This window comes from Molothrus ater, chromosome 23 (genome assembly GCF_012460135.2).
Source record: "Molothrus ater isolate BHLD 08-10-18 breed brown headed cowbird chromosome 23, BPBGC_Mater_1.1, whole genome shotgun sequence".
Classification (NCBI taxonomy): Eukaryota; Metazoa; Chordata; class Aves; order Passeriformes; family Icteridae; genus Molothrus; species Molothrus ater.
In genome coordinates, this window is record NC_050500.2 from 1,025,678 (window position 1) to 1,040,944 (window position 15,267).

Here is a 15,267-nt window from a genome sequence, read left to right on the forward strand (position 1 = left end):
TCCGTGGGCTCAGCGGGACAATCAGATCAGGGTCTGGCATTGCTTCCAGTGTGCTGCCGGCCATGGGGCGGGAGAGCTGACCGATAGCTGACCCATCCCCGGAGCTCTGCTCACCCGCGGCTCGGGCTCGGTGCCGGAGCGGCGCTGCGGTCACCGCGGTACCGGGACACGGCCGGGACAGCGCGGCAGAGGGCGCTGCGGCAGAACCCGGCGGGAAAGGGACGGATTGGGTGGAAATGGGACCGCTTGGGTGGAAAAGGGATAGTTTGTGTGGAAAAGAGACCGTTTATGTGGAAAAGGGAACGTTTTGGTGGAAAATGAACCATTTTCGTGGAAAAGGGACCGTTTTGGTGGAAAAGGGACCGTTTTGGTGGAAAAGGGACCGTTTTGGTGGAAAACGGACAGTTTTGGTGGAAAAGGGACCGTTTTGGTAATAAAGGGACCGCTTTGGGTGGAAAAGGGTCAGTTTTGGTGGAAAAGGGACCGTTTTGGTGAAAATCTCACAGTGAGCCGCGTGGAGCTGGCCTGGTGTGGCGCCTCCCCGCTGACCGGGTGTTCTTTATCCACAGCGCGCCCCACACAAAGCCTGCAGCTGCTCTACCGGCGCTGTAACACCTCCCAGTAACCTGCACCTCGTCCCTAAACATTCGCGGCAGGTTTGGGATTGGATGATCCCTAAAATGATTTTATTTTCGTCTTCGGCTACCCCGTGACGTCAAGGAGGGGGCGGTGTCTCCCTGCAGTGACGTCACGCGCGGCCGCCGGCCGCGCCCCCCCGGCGGCGTCACGCGCGCGCGGCCCGTTCGGCGCGCGGCCCGGCGGTGACACCGGGAGCCGGCACCGCCCTGCCCTTCATCATCCTCATCCTCATCCTCATCGTCCTCATCACCGCCATGGCGGGCGGCCCGCAGGAGAACACCTTGCTGCACCTCTTCGCCGGGGGGTGAGTGCGGGGCACCGGGGCAGGGCCGGGACTCGCTGTGCCCGGGCTACGAACACGGGCCGGGACCCGCTGTGCCCGGGGCACCGGGGCCGGGCCGGGCCGGGGCCGCTGCCCTCAGCCGTCGCTCCGTTCCCTGCAGGAGGCGAGCGGGGCCTTTCCCGCCCCCGTTGCCGACCCCCGGGCGCTCCCGGGCCGCGCTGTCGCCACACGTGGCGGTGCTCGGTGACAAAGCCCGGCCCGGTCGGTGAATGACCCGGTACGTGCGGGCCGGGCCGGGGGATGCCGGCCCCAGTGCCCACGGCCGGGGGATGCCCACGGCCCGGTTCCCCACGGCCGGGGGATGCCCACGGCCCGGTTCCCCACGGCCGGGCCGCAGCTCCGTGCTGCAGAGCGGGGCGAGTTCTGCCCAGCCATCCCGGGGTCACTCCGGCCTGCAGGAGCTCCAGCAGGGGCACAGGAGGGGAACAGGGGTGGAGAAGGTGCTGGCACTTGTGGGTGAATGACCTGGCGTGGCACCCACTTCTGTTCTTGCTTCAAGGACTTGTATTGGGTTTGTTGTGTTAAATGCTAAAAGTAACAGCCCTAACCCATAAACCACCAACCAGAAACGCTTCGAAAATTAAATTATTGCAGTTGTTTTAATAGTAGTCTAGGAAGATAATTGTACGGCGTAAATTAGGTTTTAATCATCTGTTGTGCAGATTAAGTGCACTTTTGGCCTTGTCAGAAATACTTTATTTCAGTTTTTTAACAGCTTAATTATCTAAGTAATAGACTATTCCTTAGTGCTTGTCAGCTGACAGTAATTAGGAAGCCAACATGAAACCTGTTGTTAGCTTAAATGTATCTGATAGTAGATCATTGGTTTTTCTGTTGCTTAACAGGATACTTCTGTTTCCTCTGACATGTCCCTGGAGTAAAAGGTTTATTTGATATAATATTAAACCAAACAAATCTTGAGTTTTTCAGAGACACTGCCCTTCTGCTGGCCTGAATGCTCTGTCCCCTCTGCCTCCCCCACTTACATCAGAGCAGTACCTGGAACCTGGGACAGAAGCTGGACCTGGGTGTACTCGTGGAATTTGTTTGGATAGTAACAGCGCCCATCCAGAGCTCCTGCTGTCCTCATGTAACTCCTCAGACTATAAATAAATAGGAATTTTAAACTCATCAGTGTTTTAATCTAGTTCTGGGAAGCCAGCATCTTCCTTGGTGATTTATTGTACCCCTGCCTTCTGCAGGGATCCCAGTACTCTGTTCAGTTGTGAAGTGGTTTATGCAGAGAAAGTAAAAGGAACCCATTCACTTGAAATAATTTTGATAGAGGCATTGTTGATATTGTGATGGTTTTCTGGGAAGGTGGGGATGGGCTGTGGTGTCAGATTAAAAAGTGATTCCTATCTCTGTGTTTGCACAAAGCAGGCAGGCCAGCCTTAGATAGTCTGAGGGGCCAGAATAGAATGTTTGGCACTTCAGAGGCTGCGAGTGATGAAATGCACCTGAGTGTTGCACAGTGCTCTCCAGCCTGTTGAAATAGATGGTTTCCTATTAACCAGGTTATTCAGGCAGACAGACTCGTTGGCCCTTTAGTTTCTGTTAGTTCCTTTCCAGGCTTCCAGCAGCAACAGCAAGCCAATAGTCCTGGTGGGGCTGTGGTGGGAGTGTGGCTCTGAGGGCTGGGGGCGTTCAGGGGCAGCAGGGACAGTGATGCCCCAGTTGCACAACAGACACGAGGGTGTTTACAGCTCAGGGCTCCTGCTTCCCTGCTGAAGTTGGTGCAGTCGTTGCTTGTTTTTGTTTGGGAAAAGCTGGACTCAATGTTGCCTTCCCAGCTGGAGGAATGCTGCTTACTCCAGAGATTTCCTAAGACGTGGGAGTGTTCAGCAATGTGCTGATGCTGACAAACAGTTTGGGAGATGTTTCCACCTGTGAAGTGGAGAGGAGCAGTGTTCACCTGAAGATGTTTGTGTGGTCCAGGACTGGGAGTTGTGCTGGGATTGACTGTCCCACCCTGCTCCTGGTTCAGGCTCCTGTGCATTCCCTACCTCATTAACAGTATGGCAGCTCAAGGAGCACAGGAATAGCTACACCTGGAAACAACGTGATTAGGTGGAAACTGATTGAATGGTTAATAGCATTAAAGCATTAGGAACAGTCTGTATTGCTCTGAAACTCAGTTTCTTTAGCATCTGAGAATGCAGAGGCTTGTTTTGTTCACAGTTTGGATGATGCAGTAATGAAATATCAAAGGTGGAACCTGCTTTGCTGTTTCAGGTGTGCGTGTCAGAGAGCATGTGGCATGTTTTAGAAAATCAATATAATATCAGATACAAGCCAAATGTGTCAGGCTGGTTCTGAGCTGTGATTGCTGTAACCAGGCAGCTCCATCATCTTTGTGACCTTGGTGGAGTCAGTGGTGCTCTGCTGGAAGGACTTTGTTCTGCAGGACTTCCTTTAACATTCAGGTTGGCTTGATATTTGTATTAAGAATATTGCTCAGTAATTAAATCTAGGACTGATGAAGTAAGCCTTAATTAAGATTCTTGGCATCTCTATCAGCTGTGCTAGTGGGTGCTGAGAGTTTGTTTCAAATGCAGGTCATTGGTACTTTGGGGGTGGACTCTGTACAGATAGAAACCTGGCAGCAGGAGAAAAATGGGAATTGGATTCTGATGTGTGTGTCCTCTGCATGATTTTTAAACGTTGCTCTCTTTATGGAAGTAAATGATTTTTCTTCAGCTGTTAATAGGGAGTGCATTCTGTATCGCCATGTCTGACCTGTTGAAAACACTCTGCTGTGGTGTTTTGTTTCCAGGGGGTTTCTGTGCTGTTCACCAAGGACAGATTTAGGCACTGTTTGAGGATTTTTGCAAGAGGCTTGTGCAGTGAACCCTGCATTAACATCTCTGGAGCTGTTGTGCTGCACTGATGCAGCAAAAAACCCTGACTCACAGTGTGAAGGCTTGGAGGTTTTGCCTTGATTGCAGCTCACCATTTTCCCAAATCAAATTTATCCTGCTTCATACCCCTGAATGTTTCAGGGTCTGTGGCTGTTTATGCAGCTGAGGTTGTTTGTAGGCATTTGGGACACCCTAGGAATACAAAGTGTTTCTTCTGTGCACAGTGTGTTTGTTGTTTTTCAGGCATCTTCCCAGGGGATGATGTGTGGGAATCCCATGCAAAGGAAAATCATCTCATCTGAAAAAAACTGCCCAATACATCAAAGTCCTTACCTGAACTATCTGCAGTGTGTTTCTATTTGGGACATAATGTGTGCACCCTGGTGACACTCTGAGAATTGCTGTTAGATAAGGGTTTTTTTTTTTTCTTAAATGTTCCACTGACAACATAAACTCTGAGCTGTTAAAACTGGTGTTGCAGATACTAACTTGTCATGCTGGGTATCAGAGGATTATATATGCATTAGCAGAAGTACTCAAATATTAAAGGCTGCATAGATTAACTGGATTATCAGACTAAAAGGCTGAAAGGCAAGGAGTGGGCTAGGAAGGCAAGAAGACAGCTGATGTGGGAGAGAATATGCCAGAGAGGCTAAAAAATTGTGGGGCAAGGAGTCACTAGACTGAGCAGTTGGTAGTTCTGAAAGAGAAAATAAAGTTTCAGGTTATGAATTTATGACTTGTTACTGTCCAAGCATTGTTTAATGTGAAATAAATGGGGACTGAGGACTGAAGACACAGTAGTGGAGCATTGGTAGATAGAGGAGTTGGGAATTAAGGCAATCCAATCACCTTGACGAGGTTCCCCAGACTTGCAGTTGCTCTGGAGCCTGTTGATTAGTCAGGAGTTAATTGCACATATGTGTGTCTGTATTGGATAGACACAGTTGGAAAGGCAGCAGTGGGGGGGACCCTGAAACACCTTCTGTCCCGGGTAATGTCTGAGCTGTGGGAGCAGGAAAGGTTTTGCTGGAGAAGCCATTGCTGATGGGCCTCTTTCCCTTGAAATGTCATTTCAGAAAAGGGCGAGAGGCACCCGACCAAAGAGAGAAGGATGAGCTGAAGCCATTTCCTCCTGAGCTGTGTGGAGCCACAGAGGGCTCAGCTCCAAGCCCTCCTTCAGTACACACAATAATCAGAGGCTGATAAGGTCTGGGTGTTTCAGAGCCAGATGACACAATTCCAGCTGCTGTGTGCTGAGTTCATGATCAGCTCAGTGACTTCAGTCAACATTCAAAAGCTCTCAGAGGGATGAAGGCAAAGCTCTTTCTTTCAGTGTCTGTCACTGTGCACGGGTGGATTGTCCCTAGTTTAGGTTTCCATCCCTCTCAGCAAGGAAGAGGAACTGAACAATGCTGTTAAATCACATTACCAGTCTCCATGAGAGCAGTTTCTTCTGGTGGGTGCATTTGCATTTGAAAAGGACAGTTTGGGCTTGTACTTGGACAGAATCTTGCAGAACCTGAAAGCTGTGGTGAGGAAGTTGTGCTCCCTGGGGTCTGTCTGGGCTGTTCTTCGGAGCCTGCTGAAGAACCTGGAGCTCTGTGGCTGCACAGCCTGGGTGGCCACGCTGTTAATGCACCTCTGGGGCTCTGGCAGAGAATGGTCTCTGTTCATATAAAACACACTGGTTCAGCAGGCAAAATAAGCTGCATTCACGGACTGGTGTGCATCCACAGCTTGGATCTTTCTGCCATTCTTTCATTGCCCTCTCCCTGTGTTTAAAAAAAGATTCTCCTAGTAAGGTAGTTATGTCTGGAAGGGGCTTTAGAAAATACCCACTAATGCCTTTATCAATGGCCTTCTGTGGATCTCTGTTCCCAAATTAGTGCATGCAATGTGGGGCTTTGTACACAAGAAAAAGGGTACAGTTATTTTTTAAAATTCATCTCCCTTTCATGGAAAACTACCAAAATCGCAATTTCACGTGAACATCACAGAGATTTAAGTTGTTGACCCCTGGTGTTTTCTAAGGAAAGTCATAAACACAGGTTTCTGAAGCAATCACATGCTTTGACACTTGTGCAAGCAAAGGAAATATTTCCTCGCCGGTTCAGCTGTAGTAAATACCCTTGCAAGAAACCCAAAATATTTACTGAAGTCTTCCTAAATCCCAGTGTGTTTGAGCAATAAAATGTAGATGTATTACCTTTTAGCCAACCTCAGCATTATGTTTAATCATGAAGTGTGCCAGAAGGAACATTCAATTACCTAAGAGGAACAGCAGCAGAGAGAGAAAGAGTTTGACCAGTCACTTTCCAGATCACTGATAAAAATTAAAATTAGGACTCATACACTTTATATTCTTGCCCAATGTGCTTTTTTTTGAGGCTCAGTCTGATTGTATTAAGATGAATATATGCCTGTTATAGGGTCATGTGTGTATAATATTTCATTTTTGTCCCTCTGTTATCAGAGTATGGGAGGTCTGTTCTTCAGGAGCCTTTCTGCCCTGTTATTCTGTTTGCAAACCCTCCTTCTCATCCTTGCTGCTTCCTTCCCTCCTTCCCCCCTAAAAGTTGATATCCATTGTTTTTAAAAGTGCCTGGCCTAGTGTAGTTTTGATACTTGCTACTTCTGAAGGCAGTTCTTTAATTGTAAGTACTGAAATGGTGAAGAATTTTGTTATTTTTTTCATTCTGTAGTGTCCTAATCCCCAGTGGCTTGTTCTCCTCTGGCAGCTTCCTGCTTCCCATAAGAAAAATCCATGCAAGGCTGTGTCTGTTTTAGGACAGCAGCCTCTGAGAGATGGATGCCATGGAAGTTTTTACAGGCAGAGCTCCCAGGTCCTGGCAGGACGTGGGAGCAGCCACTGGTCCCCTGACCCCGTGGGCAGTCAGGGATGTTTGTTGGTGTTGGAATCACCTTTGTGTTTACCAGTCCCATCCCTACCCAGGTCCCTCCGCCAGGGCATGGGCACAGTCTGCCCTGCCTGGTGCCAGAGCTGCCTGTTTGTCCAGCGTGCAATAACCAGAGCAGCCTTCAGACCTCATTTCTGTGCTGTGCTTCTGCACATCCCTGCAACAACCCCTGTCACATTCTGCCTTCTCTTTGAATTGTACTTTGCAGGTGTGGAGGAACAGTTGGAGCCATCTTTACCTGTCCCTTAGAGGTGATAAAGACGAGGCTTCAGTCTTCAAAGCTGGCCTTCAGGACTGTCTACTACCCCCAGGTGCAGCTGGGGACCATCAGTGGGGAAGGAATGGTCAGGCCAACATCTGTGTCCCCTGGGCTCTTCAGTGTTCTCAAGTGAGTGCTGCTCCTCCTCCCGTTCACCATTCCCAGTTCCACTTCACTAAAACATAATGTCCTGTGGGGGTCCTGGGGGCTTTAGCCTTCTCAGCTGTGGCTGCTTACTGAGCTCTCCTCTGCTGTTAGCTGCTGTCTTTGCTGATCATTGTAATGCATCAGTCCTGGCTGTACCTGTCTTGGTCTCTGCTAAAAACCTTGAGTGGTTCAGACTGCAATGTTTGATGCTCTAGCTGCTCCCTTTCAGATGTGTGCTCATAAAGAAGAGGAAATGTGAAATTATCAAACAGCTGCTCAAAGTTCCACCAGCATCTATGACAATCTCAGCTCCTGTATGTTAATAGCAAAGCACCATGGATTTATGGTCAGCCCTCCTGCAGAAGGATTGAGTTTGTTTGGCTGCTTGGGCAGCCCAGGGTGATGCAGAGGTCCTGCTGAGATCAGGTGGCAGGAGTGCCAAGGAAAATACTGCCCAGCAGTGCGAGCTGAATGATTTTATGTAAGGCCAGCACGCCTGGCAGGCTGCCTGGGGAGAAGCTGCACAGTTATATAACACTGGAGTGCTAATTCAAATTCTCTGCAGAGCTCTCTGGCTGGAGTCATTCTGGGACTTGAGTTTCTGTATTGTAAACAGCCTGCTCTCCCCTGCCAAACATTTCTTTGTCTACTCAGAGGTGAGTCTAGAGCAATTCGTGACTGAATGCATGAGGCAGTGCCAGTTGCTTTGATTTTAATGCCCTTTCCTTTGCTGTCTTTTCACATTGCAGCACTGGACTTTAGGCAGCTGTAACTAAAGAAAGTGAAAACTTTTGAGGCAGAAAGATCTTAATTCATCCTCTGGGCCCATCCTTTTCTGGGATTGTCTTTTTATTTTTAGAGAGAGAAGAAATGGTTTAAAATGGGTCAGCCTTTTAATATATTTATTAAGCTCATTAAGTTTGGTGACTGGGATCTTGATTTAATTTCACTTCAGGAATTGCTTAGCTATGTGTATTGCCAAGCTTTCAACTTGATTACTTTAGATGCTTGAGAAGTGAAAGCAAAGTATATCTGCTGTCATTCCCTTGCAGGCAGCATCTGTGAGGAGCAGATAATGCTATTGATAATGACCTGAGAAAATACAAATGTTTGAAGAAAGAAGTGAAGTTCAGTCTCTTGCTTTTACCCTTTCAGCCCTTTCTCAGTCCTGATCATTGCCAAACTGGACATGACTTGGACATGGTTTGGGAAAATTGTATAGCTAAGGAAGGAGCCCTGCCAGTAAAATTGCTCTGAGAGAGCTAAAGGTGTTAAGTATGAAAGGCCTTGACTGCTGTAAATAGAAGGAAAACAGGTACCCAGAGGGCAGGCTCAGGCTGCTGCTGATAGAAAGCACTCCAGAAGGGCAGGCTGGTTTTGTCTAATCCATTTAGGATTCTGATGAGTTAGCCCAGCTGGAAGCTGCAGTCGTGACTGTTAAGTGACAAAGAACAAGTAGTTGGTGGATGTGTCTCCTTGGAAACACTCAGCCCTGGAGTTTATACAGAAAGTTCAGCTCTGCTGCAGAAAACAAAAGTGTTCCAGAAGCTCCTCCTGTCAAATGAGGTTGGGCTGGAATCTGTGGGGAGCACTCTGAGCAGTGCCAGCGACCTGGAGAGCAAACTGTGAGAGGCTGGAGAGCAAACTGTGAGAGGCTGGAGAGCAAACTGTGAAAGGCTGGAGAGCAAACTGTGAAAGGCTGGCAGCTCCAGAGGGTGCAGTGCACACCCACAGAGCCCAGAGCCACCCAGAATTGGAATTTCTTGCCTGCTTTTCCCAGGGTGAGCTCGGTGAAGAGAGCTGCTGTGGCAGACTGTGCACTCCCATTGTTTGTAGAGGGATTGCCACACTCAGCTTTCCTGGGGGGAAAAGCACATCCCTAGGTAACTGTGAAAGGAAGAAGGGTTGCTTTTTCCATTCCTCTGCACAGGACTGTATGGGAAGCACACTTCTGAATAGCTTAGATACAGAGAACACTAAAAATACTCTTTGTTCATCAGAGTCAGCTATCACTGGCTTCTCCATGAAACTTTCATTCAATTCCTGACAGCTTTCAAAGAATGGAAATTACAACCTCATGCCATTTGACACCCATTTGCCTGTAGAGCACTGAATTTTATGGTACAGTGGTTTTTACTCAGTATATAATTCCACTTATTTTGAAGTATATCATGTAGATTAAAATCTAACAGCTCCACAAGTCATAGTCTTTGCTTTTGTGCAGCTATTTTGGCTCTCTGCCCAAGAGAACAAGAAACTAACTTTTAACTCAAATACTGTCTTCTCCCTCCCTGTTTGTTTTTTGTTTTAAGGTCAATTCTGGAAAAAGAAGGACCAAGGTCACTCTTCCGAGGGCTGGGTCCAAACTTGGTTGGAGTTGCACCATCAAGGTAAATAGTTAAACTATTGCTAAAAGCCATGTTTAAGGTGCCAACACAAATGTTGCAGTGCATTTCTGATTCAAAATAATAGGTCATGAAGTTCTCCCTTCTGTAAACTGAGATTTGTGTCTGCAGTCTGCTCAGTGTACACATCAAGAAACACTGATAAAAATCTGGTTTACACTTCTATAACGCTGGAAGGTGCAGAGTAAATAAGGCACTTAAATGCCAACTATAATTAAGTTCCAAATCATTGCAAGAGCCACTTCTGAGCCTGAAAAGGAAGAGAAAGCAGTGCAGAAAAGTCTGTAGGTTAATAATTGCATTATTCTAATGTCCTGCTTCCCTTGGGACCCATAGCAGTGTCTGCCTAGGGAGTGGGAGCTGCATGCCAGGGGACAGGAGTTGCTCTCTGGGCCTTGCTTGCCTAAATTCTTCTCAAATGAAAAACTGCAGCTGAGGGGGAAGGAGTCTCATTGCTCCCAGCCAGCCCCAGAAGGGGTGTGTGTCCCTCTCTCAGCAGCACCAGCGTTTGTCTTGTTCTTGGAAGGGCAGAAGATCTCTCTGTCTAGGAAATGATACAACTCATTAGTACTTTGGATACTGGCAGATGTTCTCTGCCTGAAACTGAACCAGTTAGAACCAGTTTTCCAGTCAGAAAGGAACCTCTGGCCTCTTGCCTGGTAGGTGGGGTGTCCCCACAAAAGCAGGGAATGCTGTTTCTGTACAGGTAACCTCTGCAGCAGGGTTCTGAATGCAGGGCTCTGCTTTTCCATGCAACCAGTCATGCTGCCTCCCACAGCAAAATATTCCTGCCCTGTGGGTGTCAAGTCAAACTGTGGCACTGTAGTGTAAGGGAAGAGAGAAAACAAACCCCCTGTGTCCATGCAGATGGAAGTAGCCATGTGGAGGCCTCCTCAGAGAGTTGTGGTTTTCAGGGGGCTGGGAGAAGAGCAGTAATTGTCTCCTTTGACATTGTCTGTTTTACAATGCTTTTCTTCTGTTCTACCCCCACAGAGCTGTCTATTTTGCCTGCTACTCCAAAGCCAAAGAGCAGTTTAACAGCATGTTTGTGCCCAACAGCAACATTGTGCACATCTGTTCTGCAGGTTCTGCAGGTGAGTGTTTGTAATTCCTAGAACAGAGGCCAGTGTGTGGTAGGTGCTGAAAATGTGCCCTTAATCTGGGTTGGTACATGCCAAAACCCAGGAGTTTGTTAGCTCCTAGCTGGCCTTGTCTACAGAGGAGCTGGTTTTCTGTTCAGCACAGAAATATTTCTAGATTGTTGTTTACTAATTTAGGATGTTTTTTCCTACTGCAATGCTCTGGTCATCTCTCTTAATGCAAGGAAAAAATATTCGTAAACACCATTAAACTTCTGATACTGCTTTTGCCAAATGGTTTCAGCATGTTGTATTTTTCCTATCAGGCTGGGAAAAATAGTTTGTTCTTGTAGGAAAAATACTGCAGAAGAGCTCCCCCAGTTCAATCATCAGTCACCAGAGTGGTCACTAAAAATAATCATTCCCTAAGTAAGCTCTTAATTAGGGGTGGGTTCTGTTAATGAGCAGCTCAATGGCACCACCTACAGCCCTGGGGAACACGAGTCCAGTTCAGGTTTGTGTCCCCACGGGTTTCCTTTGAGCTGGAATTCCAAATGCAGCCAGTAAGGCAGGGATCTTGTCTGCAACAGCCCTTAGGAGCATGACACACAAAATAGGTGCAAAAAGGAAGAATCCATGAGTTGATGCCTCCTGAATTTTAACATGAAATTGGAAGCTGTGCACCTGTGTGGCTTTTGAAAGTGTCTCTGCACAGGGTGTAAGGTTCATGGCAATCCAATGGCCTGGCTTCAGCTGCACTTGTGGTCGTGTTTTTTCAGCCTTTATCACAAATTCCCTGATGAACCCTATATGGATGGTGAAAACAAGAATGCAGCTGGAACGGAAGTGAGTGACTGAGGGGGGGAATGGGAGCCTCTGGGTGGCCACAGCAGCCTCTGGAAAACTGAACCATCATGGTTTTACTCATGGCTCTTTGTATTTTGATAGGTCTTGCCCAGTTTTTCCCTAACTCTCAGTTCCACCTTTCAAGCCATGTTTCTGTGTGGTCAGACTAAAGGTTCATGTTCTGTGTGTCTTTCTTCAGTTTGGTGCACAGAAACTATTGAGAAGGATGTGGGAGTTGCCTTGAGTGCTGGGTTAGGTTCAGCCTGTGGTTTCACTGTAAATCTTTAGTTTAGCATAGCATTATTTCTCTGTGTTGCTTACAGAATCCTCTGGGGATGAAGATGAGGATAAATGTGTTGATGAGGACAGAAGGTTGTGGTACAGCAGTGGTAGAAGCTGTGGAAGGGCCATGAGAGCTAAGTGGGAGGCTGAGCAGGAGGGTGAAGTCTGTGTCCCTTTGGGCAGCATCACCTGCACTGGCCCCAGGTCAGACAGGTGGGGTACTCAGGAGGCTGTAAAGGGTGCTGCCTTCAAACTGGGATGAACACACAGCAGTTTATTTCATATAACTGCCTACAAGCAACAAGGATCTGCTGCAGTGGTTTAATGTTCTTTTGCATCATGTTACTGTTAACCACACATCCAGAAGACAGAGGGAATTTGACAGCAATTTCTTTTAGTTGAATGCTTCACGGTCAGTGGTGGATATCAAAGCAATAAGGGACTCTGCTAATAACCTGACTGCTTAGAATGGAAATTCCTTCCTGCAAGGACATGCTAGGTCAGATTAAAAGGATCTTATGAGGCACGACAACTTTATAAATAATTTATAAGACTTAATTCCAGCACTTTGCAGGGTGGCACCTCTGAACTGAGTGCTGCCTCTTAAAATGAAGGATCATGTCTCATGCAGCAGGACTTCTGCTCTTGGCCTGCTGAAGATGGCTTTAAATGGAATCACCAGTTTGACACAAAGCTGTGTGTCTTCAGTGCTTATTGTCTTTTAAGGCCTTGGTGTGAACTGTGACAGACTAGATTGAACCTGAGCTGAAGGAAATATGAGTATATATTAGTGAAGTAGCAAAGCCAAGTGTGCACTCTTAACATTGTAGTCCTGCTCTGTGCAGCTTTCCTAGGAGAATTTTGGAGTAAAACTTAGAGAACCATTTCCATAGCTATAAAAAGTATTGAAAGCGATAAGGGTTTTTTTCTTAATACTAATTATTTTTCCTGACTCATGATATGTTCTGTTCTGTTTGTTTTGTAGAGTGAGGGGCTCCAAACCAATGAATGCTTTGCAGTGTGCTAGATATGTTTACCAGACAGAAGGTGTCCGTGGTTTCTATAGGGGCCTGACTGCCTCCTATGCAGGGATTTCTGAGACCATTATCTGCTTTGCTATTTATGAAAGTTTAAAAAAGCACTTAAAGGAAGTCCAGCTGCCCCCTTCCTCTAATGGGACCGAGAGGACCTCGACAAGCTTCTTTGGACTGATGGTTGCTGCTGCTGTTTCCAAGGGCTGTGCCTCCTGTATTGCTTATCCTCATGGTATGTTAACCCTTCCATTCGTGAGTGCTCTACAACAGCTGTTGCCTGGAATCTGAGACAAATGCAGGGTCTAGAGCTGTAAAACCCTTGGCTGTTTGAAGGGCCAAATCCATGTTACTGTGGCTTCTGCACTGGCATTTTCAGTGCTGGTCCCACTGTTCCTAGTGAGACATGTGCTTGGTGATTGGGACTTGCTGGTTCAAAAACAACTCAAAAGCCACCAAAAACTGATTGCCTAATGTTTCTGTTCTCACTAGTAGCCTCAGCTGGGTAAGTACCCACAGCCTCTGGGATTCTGTGGTCAGGCTGTGGGAAGCACTTGGGCACTGAACAGTGTTAGTCTCTTTGGATAGATGTGAATGACATGGTTGTGTAGAAGGAGCAATATTGATTACGTGAGCATCAGTAAAGCATTTAGAGCTGTATTAGCTTCAATGAGTCAACCATTCATTTATTCCACATGAAAGAGAACTCCTCTTTAACTCTCCCTCTTGCCTGAAGGGTGGTGTGTCCAGGTTCCCTGGTGAACTCCTCTCTAACTCTCCCTCCTGCCTGCCTGGAGGGCGGTGTGCCCAGGGTTCCCTGGTGAACTCCCCTTTAACTCCCTCCTGCCTGGAGGGCGGTGTGCCCAGGGTTCCCTAGTGAACTCCCCTTTAACTCCCTCCTGCCTGGAGGGCGGTGTGCCCAGGGTTCCCTGGCTGGCTGTGCCAGCTGGTGCAGAGGTTTCCCTGTCTCCCTGTCCCTGGGGTTTGCCCACAGGAGCTCTGCTGGTGCTGGCAGGTTTCTCTCGGTGACTGTGGCTGTGTTCTGTGTGCAGAGGTGATCCGGACGCGCCTGCGGGAGGAGGGCACCAAGTACAAGGCTTTCCTGCAGACAGCACGGCTGGTGGCACGGGAGGAGGGCTACCTGGCCTTCTACAGAGGACTCTTTGCCCAGCTGATCAGGCAGATCCCAAACACAGCCATCGTCCTGTCCACCTACGAGCTGATCGTGTACCTCTTGGAAGACTACGCAAAGTAGCAGAGCCAAGGTTCCTGTTACAGACTGAAGACCAATTTCTTTACTGAACAAATAGTCCTTTAAGAGACTGTTGCAGGTGGCAGTGCTGGTGGAAACACTACAAGTCTGTGACCATCTGTGGATATTTCCTTTTGGACTCATGCTTTCTAAAAGGTCTCAAGTCATTAATGTTAATAGTTAATTATAATTTTTTTTTAACTTGATAATTAAACTACTACTAAATTAAATGACAGTATTTAATTTAATTATATGTTTGTCCTTTTCCTTAAGCACAGCCATATGTGGTCAAGGAATGTACCTCATACTATCAAGTGATCTCTTGGACTGATGTTCATTAAAACTGTATTAAAACAGGAGAACTGGCTTGGACATTTGAAACTGCCTTCTTACAACTGGGTCATATTGCTTTTGAGCACTGTAATAGCCTAAGTACCCAAATAAGTTTGAGTAATTCTGTTTTTTTTCAGGGTGCATCGTTCACTGCTGTGTGAACACCCTGGGGTGTTTCTCTGTTTTGAGGGTATGAACTGTGCACACCAGAATCTCTTAGAAAAGCCACTTGCACTGGCAATATGATGGTGGGAGGCTTTTAGCAAGAATGCAATTACAGTTCTGTGTCCCCTGTGCACTGGGGATACATGGCTATGGTAGTGGGGATGAACAGAACTGTCCTGGCTTTTAGACCTGGCTTTGGTGCAGGCCTGAGAGCACAAGGACAGTCAGTGACTGTGGCCTGGCTGCTCTGTGAGAGTTCCATGAGAGAAAGATTTTTTTCTTACCTTTCACTTATAAATCAAATATCCTGCATACTTGAGATTAGTTCTTTCAGAAACATTGGAATATGCTTTCATTTTAAGTCTCCCCCCCCTTGTATTGCAGCAGCACCTTGTGACTGAAGTGTGGCACATGAATTACTAGTGCTGGTGCAGGATAACATTTTACAACTCTCATGTAGGCAGGGGTTTTGCTTTGGCCTCACTCTGCCTGCTGTTCATGAGTGCCATTTGCTTTGGCAGCTGAGACAAACCCTGCAGCATCTGAGCCCAGCTTTGGCCTTCCCTGCAGTGACAACCACGAGCTGCTCATGGTGTGAGCAGCTGCTGAGTCCTGGAGTGGAACCAGAGCTGTGGGCAGCTCTGAGTGCAGGGACTGCTCCCAGCAGAGATGGGAGACTGCCTGGGGGAGTGGGAGCCTTTGAG

General features: G+C 47.4%; 1 protein-coding gene across 1 annotated transcript; it reads left to right on the top strand.

Annotated features, from left to right (window-relative positions):
• The first annotated feature begins 771 nt into the window (after positions 1-771).
• SLC25A33 (solute carrier family 25 member 33) lies at positions 772-14,427 on the top strand. Its single transcript, XM_036396367.2, has 7 exons — positions 772-943; positions 6,973-7,152; positions 9,483-9,560; positions 10,569-10,669; positions 11,434-11,500; positions 12,768-13,048; positions 13,866-14,427. Exons 1-7 carry the CDS (start codon positions 894-896, stop codon positions 14,066-14,068), a joined length of 960 nt encoding a protein of 319 aa, XP_036252260.1. The 5' UTR covers positions 772-893; the 3' UTR covers positions 14,069-14,427.
• The last annotated feature ends 840 nt before the right edge of the window (positions 14,428-15,267 follow it).

What these genes read in the sequence shown, in the direction of transcription:
- SLC25A33 (XM_036396367.2), top strand. Translation starts at nt 894, where the DNA reads ATGGCGGGCGGCCCGCAGGAGAACACCTTGCTGCACCTCTTCGCCGGG. An exon ending in GTTGGAGTTGCACCATCAAG is followed by an intron (nt 9,561 to 10,568) that starts GTAAATAGTTAA and finishes CTACCCCCACAG; the next exon opens with AGCTGTCTATTTTGCCTGCT. An exon ending in CTGTTCTGCAGGTTCTGCAG is followed by an intron (nt 10,670 to 11,433) that starts GTGAGTGTTTGT and finishes GTGTTTTTTCAG; the next exon opens with CCTTTATCACAAATTCCCTG.